The 7,162-nt window shown below is 39.9% G+C and overlaps 2 protein-coding genes across 2 annotated transcripts; one reads left to right on the forward strand and one right to left on the reverse strand.

Annotated features, from left to right (window-relative positions):
• Positions 1–371: 371 nt before the first annotated feature.
• LOC127597384 (B-cell receptor-associated protein 29-like) lies at positions 372–3,999 on the reverse strand. The gene is made up of 8 exons (XM_052060374.1): positions 3,910–3,999; positions 2,858–2,994; positions 2,384–2,484; positions 1,592–1,739; positions 1,228–1,363; positions 1,052–1,148; positions 480–580; positions 372–398 (listed from the first exon to the last, which is right to left on the reverse strand). The coding sequence occupies exons 2-8, from the start codon at positions 2,947–2,949 to the stop codon at positions 372–374; spliced, it is 702 nt and encodes a 233-aa protein (XP_051916334.1). The 5' UTR covers positions 2,950–2,994; positions 3,910–3,999.
• A 425-nt stretch (positions 4,000–4,424) lies between these two features.
• Positions 4,425–6,771, forward strand: gtf3c6 (general transcription factor IIIC, polypeptide 6, alpha). The gene is made up of 6 exons (XM_052061953.1): positions 4,425–4,572; positions 4,870–4,950; positions 5,071–5,134; positions 5,576–5,620; positions 5,715–5,822; positions 6,055–6,771. Exons 1-6 carry the CDS (start codon positions 4,549–4,551, stop codon positions 6,138–6,140), a joined length of 408 nt encoding a protein of 135 aa, XP_051917913.1. The 5' UTR covers positions 4,425–4,548; the 3' UTR covers positions 6,141–6,771.
• Positions 6,772–7,162: the final 391 nt, after the last annotated feature.

Genomic DNA, 7,162 nt, shown 5'->3' on the forward strand with positions numbered 1-7,162 from the left:
TAACATGGTTGTATTTCATCACCCTTTTGGTGCCAGGACTACAAATCAATGGCGCAGATGTGAAAGCATCACTGGCTAAGTTAACCATGTTGGGACTGTGGCCTTTACTTGAAAGTCGCTCTGGAGGTTCAAGATTTTTTGGAATGAGACAAGTAACAAAAATTTGTCTTAGTTGTTTAATTTCACACTTGGTGGGTTGTCAGGCACTCCAGTAAACAAAACCAACTGTGGTACCTTGATTTCTCAGTTTAATTCATTCCATGACCAAGCTGATACCTTAATCTGAAGCTACCACTATTTATATACAAACAATGAAAATACATTTTCCAAAATATGACCCCTTGAAGTATTGACAGTTCCTTCCATGTATTTCAATGGATCTTTTTGTCTGCAGCACTCTGAAGATTATGTGGATCAAATAGAGTATTATCAGTGTCAGTGAACGCATAATCTTCATGAATGTGTCCATGTTAATTTACCTGGAGCTGATGATGCTCGCTCAGCAGTCGATCGTACTCCTTGGCCAGACCTTTGGTCTGACTTTTCATGGTCTCCACTTCAGCATGGGATTTGTGAACAGCTGCACACACAAGCAGGACTTCAAATGAGTTACTTTGGGGTGTTCCACCCTCCTCTGTGGCATTTCAGCTTTTATTCAGCATTTTCTTTCCATTTCTACCCCGCCTACTGCCTGAAACAGCTTGTATAGACTCCAGCATGCCTGCAACCCTCGTGAGGATAAGCGGTTTGGATAATGGATGGATGAATTGGAAAACTCGATTTCATTTCAATGTGTCGTTTGAGGTTTGGACCGCTGCATATGGCTGCCTCTACAAACACTAACACGACCGTTTCCATCAGGTAAGTTGATTGCTTCCCTTATGTTTTAATTAATTGTATGTTCTAACATATTCAACATCAAACCTGTAACATGTCATTTTTGGCAATACTCCATGGTAAACATTTTGTGCTACTCGGTTCACTTCGCTATCAAAGCTGTGGGAACAAGTTGTTCTGAATGTGTCTCTAAGAGGCTAGCATGAATAATCACCCTCTTGTGCCATCTTCAGCTGATTGGACAGGCTCTCGACTTCAAGCTTCAACTGATGATTCTTTTCTGAAATGACTTTTTCCTCACCTAAGAGAGTCTAAGGATCAATGGTTACATTTACCAAAGTCACACGTTACAATATAAAGTGCTGTCATGAGGCGATGATTTTTTCTGACTTGTTTGAGTGCACGGTTGTCCTCTTGATGTTGGTTGGCGGCTTTGGCAGCGTTCTCCATCTGCGCTTGAAGAGCTGCATTATTCTCTGTCGCGACAGCCACCTGTTTGAGCACGATGATAAACCGCCGCATGACACTGTAACATGAAATACATAGAAATTTCAAATGAAGAGATTGGGGGGGGGGGGGTATCCCACTAGATTGTTGTATTATGGCGAGTGAATGAAGCGCTCATAAGCCACTTCCGCAGACACATTTTTCTGCATGTAAATCTTCTTCAGCTGCTATCAGAAGATGAGCGCACGGTTAAGCTGCTTTGCAAAATTATATTACCTTTGCATTGGGAATGATATACAATACTAACAGCCACAGGAAGAGCGAGAAGCCCGAGATGTAGAGGTTCCTCTGAGCTCTGAAGAGCTTCATGTGAAGGTGGTCGAAGAGATTGGAGTTCACATTCACCTCTTGTATGGATTCAGGGCTTGAGTACTTGTGCACCTCACGAGCTGCATCTGAGGGTGGCAGAGGTGGCAAAAGTATTCTACTCACACTCTGTAGTAAAACTGAAGTTGAAGTCACAAGAAAAGTATCGAATGGACCAGTTTTGATGTCTTAACACCATTACATTAGCAAAGTGCTTGTGCTGAAAAGAAATAAATAAATCCGTGACACGCTATCAAAATTACGTGTTCCCATATTCTTCCTCTAGTAATGTGAAGTGACACATGAAATAAATAAATAAACAGCTAAATTAGTCAATGATAAAGTGGGGGGAAAAAACATTTACCGGTACATAAGCGTGTGTGTGTGTGTGTGTGTGTGTGTGGGTATGTGTGTGAGTGTGCATTTCTCAACTCTCTGTGATTTTAGCCCTCTCTGTCCTCCAAAATGGGTTGAAAAAGTTAAAAGAGTATTTTGACAAAGTAATGAGGGCAAAGTAACATTGCCCACTGTGTATTCAAATGCAAGGTGTTCGAGTAAAAAGTCATCAGAACATTACTCAAGTACAGATACCAGAAAAATCTACTGGTGGAGTAACAAAGAACAGTGCACTTGGTTACTTTCCTTGATCGGAAAGTGGGCAAGTCTCAATCAATACTACGTTCAATAGCAATACATTGGTAGCTTGGACCAGTTTGCAGTAACAGTGGCTCACCGAGGAAAAGAACAATGAGAACCATGATCATGGTGAAGAAACACTTGTTCCAGTAAGGGGATAACCACGTCCATATTTTCCAACTGAAAACCAAGCGCCATCTGCAAAAACAGGACATCAATTTTATATCGACTGCAACAGGTCCAATCTTTATAGTGTGACCTATAACTGGGTTTAAAATTAACCAGTTACATTCAAACTCAGGGTAAACAGGAGTCAGCACACGCAGATCACCATTTAAAGTGCCCCTGAGGAAGAATATTCAGTTGTCATTTGACTTGGCTGTCATCAATTGCTACAAGGCTGTGGGACATTATTTGAAGAAAATGAATACATTTTTGGACCAATATATGTATAATTTCCTTTTGCCCACCTGTTGATCGCTTAGAGCACACCGATATGGGTTGGCAATAACTGTACTACAACTCATGTTTATTCCAAATATTCACTTTTGCGCTACTGTATATACTCCACCTCTGTGCTGATATGAATGGGACACACAAAATGAGATTGATGGCTATCTCTGCATAGAGAAAGAAGGCCACTGCCGTCCACTGAAGAGTCATCCTGCTCTGCTTCCTAGGTCAGAGGTAGACAGGAGGGCCACTTTTCTATTTGGATCAAGAAGCAAAAAAACAGCTTTGCAAGGTAACCAAGTGGGTACATGCAAGACAGGGTGTTGAGGAAAAAGTAAACGGATGATGTCGGGCTTTGATGGGGACGTAACGTGAGAATGTTTTACTTTTTAATGGCTTGTACACAAATAGCTGAGTGTCCAGTCTGCCATTGCATCAAGTATGAGTTACTCTACCAATGACATAATCAGTTAGGCTGGGAGCGTGCAAGGGGCAAGGAGGGGATATAGTCCCGCCAGAAATCTCTCTCGCCCTCCCTCCCAGCAATTTATTTACAAGTTCCAATACAATTCCTGTTTCCGTGTTTGTGCTGTAGCTGTCCCTCACGTCTGTTTGTGAGGGTCCTGCCTCTCCCTTTATGACACTGACTGTTGGTTTGTAATTAAGGAATATTCCATACTCTGATATAACTGTCAATGCCTGTAATCACAAATTGTGCCCAAAGACACATATCTTGATGACTAGCCTGGTTCTTTCTTCATTACAGTATAAAGAGTCAATTTCACCTGAGCTATTACGGACAATTTACCTTTTAGAAAGATAATACTGATTTCACAGAGCTCTTACTGTGTGTGTGCAGTCATAACTACAAGCACTAACAAATCAAATCAAATATAAATCAAAACCTCTCATTTATCAAAGTAGAATTTTTGAGTCCGTGATTGTATTGGCTTTTTGTGTATTATGCAGGTGTACCTAAAACATTGTCCACTGTTACTGTTGTCGTAGATGGCAAGAAGCACAATTTTCTATTTATAGGCTTTTTCTCACTCGCCCACCAGCGTTTAATTTCATAACTCCAAAAGCAAGAATGATATATACTGTATCTTGTGATCAATTTTGATTAAACAAAGCAAGCTATAAGTATAGTTTATAGAAAATTTGACTTACCAGAAGTTGTGTGAGCACAGCACATCCAGAAAGGTCCATGCACACACACTCACACACATATATGCACACACAACAGCTGCATTTGTGCTACACGACAGGCTCATATGTCAATCACTTTAGGAGCACAAAACAGTTGCCCACGGCATCATGAATTGATCATTGGTCAATTAAAATTATTTTCTTTTACAGTACATATTTTGAATATGTGTTTGTATTCGACTCTTACATGTCACGGTTAAGCACAAAAAGAGCAATGTGAACTTAGGCCTTTTTTGCATTATATTGTGAAATGACATACAGTATTTGCAAAAATAATAATGCTCATTTCCCCCAATACTGAAAGAGATATTAGTTAATAACAATAGCAATATGTTCGATGGCACTAAATTGCAAAACTCAACAAACACACACACGCACGCACGCACACACACACGTACTTGTGCTCGGCATGTCATTTACTGTTTTGTGAATAGGGGAAATGAGGACCACAGCGACATCGAGTGGTCAAGAGACGAAATTACATAAAGACGCTAACCTTTTCAGCCACCATTAACATTCGCGGAAGTAATCGAGCCAATGGTTTGATCCAGACGGGGGGAGGAAAACATCGACCCTCGCGTGGATAACGGGATCTTAAACATGGATGACGAATGGGAAGACGAGGTAGGTGCTATTATCAATGTATATACATGCTTTTGGACTATCCAAACATGAGTGCTTTGTGGCCAACATATTAGATTTTGAAGGCGTTTTACGACACGTGCATGAGTTTTGTCCGCGAAGTGCATGTTCAGTTATTGGTTAACATGCGGCTGTTTTTTGCGCTTATTTGACATATTGAAACAAATACACATAAACACCTAAATGAGGAAGGGGGCAAATACTTTTTCACAGGACCGTAGATTAGTCCTTTTTGATATATGATAATATGTATGTATGTATGTATGTATGTGTGTCCAGGAGCAGCTCGTTGTTGTCGAACTCTCTGGAATCATAAATAATGATGCTATGTTCAAGTCTTGGGGGACCTGCAAAATACTGGTAAGTTTTGACTGTTGTGGTGTTTTACGACGACATTAAAACAACAACAACAACAAAAAAAAGTTGTTGTCCATCAATAGGATTGTTAAAAGCAGAATCTTATTTGCATTTGTCTGAAAGGATATTGACAGTGAGCAGCCAATGATGCAAGTGGGGCAGTATGTGTTTGCAGGAGAATATGAAGGTAAGGCTCTTCACTAATGTGGGAAACAAATGAGTCAGAGAGACACTGAGAATAGCGGAAACAAGTCTTTGAAGAGGAAAAAAAAAACACACCTGTGTTATTTGGCAAAGAGGATAGGTAACATATGCAACCAAATGGATCAAGAAAAAACACTCGAATACACCAATTAGTCTTTTTGTAGATCTTCACACCTTACTAGACAGTGCCAGATTGTAATCAGAAAAATGGGAGTCATCTTGTAGTCAGATAAATGCAGGTGTTACTTTGCTCTTCACTGAGGTCAGGGTCACTACTGAAATCAGTTATTCCACTCACAAGCAAATAAAACTGTCCCTTCAGGTTATTGCTAATGTAAAATGCACATCGCAAAGCGTATATAATAAGAAATCATAATGTATTTGCTCTTATTTAATGATACTACTGATCACTTTCCCTTTCAAGATGCCCTGGGAACATGCGTTCTTTTTGAGGAGGGACCAGGCAAAGGTAACGCCTCCACACACCACATCTTCTCGAAAGGGTTACTGGCGCTGCTTTTGTCACAGTTATGCTTGAGCATCGTGTTTGTCTGTGTCTACAGGAAAAGAAGGCAGTGTATCTGAGCTCAAATACAAGTGTCACACGGTGAAGAAACTCATGATGCAACGGGTCTTCCTCAGTGAGAAGAAAGAAAATGAAAGCGATGCAGGTAAGAGTTAGCTCTCCTGTCTGGTTTCACACGAATCACACGAGTATACTCTAAACCAGTGACTCAACCATTGTGGCGTATCAATTTTGTGTGGTAAGAGATCACCAGGTCTGTAGCAAGGAATTATCATTTTTTTCACTTAATTGATATTCAAATGATTATTTACTACAAATTATATATCTCCTACGTTGTACTAACTTTTTGGGGGGGGGCGGTGGGTCCTTTGCGCCAGCTGGCGAAGGCGATAAGCAGGACGACACAGTCTGTCAGTCGAGTGAAGAAACAAAAAAGGAGGATGAAGACCTGGCAGCGGGATGAGATGAAGAAGCTGTCAATCATCCAAGTGATTAAAAGACCTCTGTTCTTGAACTTAAGAAATTAATGTTAAAAATAGAGTCAGTATCGTGTGAATCTGTCGGAGAGTTTAATTTAGTGTATTTGGTCATGTAATATTCCAGAACTCAATAGTCATTACAAACGCTTACTGATGGATCAAACAAAGACCAAAAGGAGTAGATTGAAGTCAAGGCTTCCATTGTACACATCCTGCACACTGTGCCGGATTTTTGGTGTGTCTTTATGTTTGTTTGGTTTTCCTACTAAGTTGACAGTTGAGGGACTATGGTTGAATAAGAAGTTGGTACAAGTCATAGTGTGCCTTTGGTGTTCTCAACAGACTCACTCAGTTATCTTGAAAATGTAACGGAATAATGATAACTGATTAGAAGTAGCCAAACATTTGCATACCTCCCAGTACACCAGTCTCTTTTAATGCGTTTCCTTCATTTTATACATTTTTTCCCCATTGGATGTACTTAAATTTGCCATGTCCTGCATACTGCTCTGCCACCTACAGTATATGTTACGTGGTTAAATGAAACTGAATCTTTATTTGAAGTTATTTAATAAACCATTCATTTTGATAATAGATTTTCATTATCATACTGAACACTTTGCATCTGTCCTTGTTTATTTGGGGCAACAGCCCCTTAAAGAACTATTTTAATGTGTTTGAGGACATTACGACTAGCATTTTCCTTTTTCGCTGGAGGCTATAATGGTGGATCCCTGGAAAATATTTACACCAGGGGTGCCCATTAGGTAGATCCTGATCTACCGGTAGATCTAAGACAGGTCTCAAGTAGATCCGAGGCGTGTCGAGGAGAAAAAAAACAAAACAAAACAACCATTTGTGTCTCTTTGTACATGATAGTAATATATATTTTTTGTGTTAATGTACGTTGCACCCTAATCATCCTATCAGTCTCATTTTCACACAAAAAAATAAAATAAAAAATAAAATAAAGCAGGTATATCTTGAATTTACGGTGGCGCGTAAG

This window comes from Hippocampus zosterae, chromosome 3, assembly GCF_025434085.1.
Source record: "Hippocampus zosterae strain Florida chromosome 3, ASM2543408v3, whole genome shotgun sequence".
Classification (NCBI taxonomy): domain Eukaryota; kingdom Metazoa; phylum Chordata; class Actinopteri; order Syngnathiformes; family Syngnathidae; genus Hippocampus; species Hippocampus zosterae.

Excerpts from the sequence above, each read along its gene's own strand:
- LOC127597384 (XM_052060374.1), bottom strand. The coding sequence starts at position 2,949 with ATGACTCTTCAGTGGACGGCAGTGGCCTTCTTTCTCTATGCAGAGATA. Across the intron at positions 1,740-2,383 it reads TCTCATTGTTCTTTTCCTCG|ATGCAGCTCGTGAGGTGCAC; the intron begins GTGAGCCACTGT and ends TGCCACCCTCAG. Across the intron at positions 1,364-1,591 it reads TTCTCGCTCTTCCTGTGGCT|TGTCATGCGGCGGTTTATCA; the intron begins GTTAGTATTGTA and ends TTCATGTTACAG.
- gtf3c6 (XM_052061953.1), top strand. The coding sequence starts at position 4,549 with ATGGATGACGAATGGGAAGACGAG. Across the intron at positions 4,951-5,070 it reads GGGGGACCTGCAAAATACTG|GATATTGACAGTGAGCAGCC; the intron begins GTAAGTTTTGAC and ends TTTGTCTGAAAG. Across the intron at positions 5,135-5,575 it reads GTTTGCAGGAGAATATGAAG|ATGCCCTGGGAACATGCGTT; the intron begins GTAAGGCTCTTC and ends TTCCCTTTCAAG.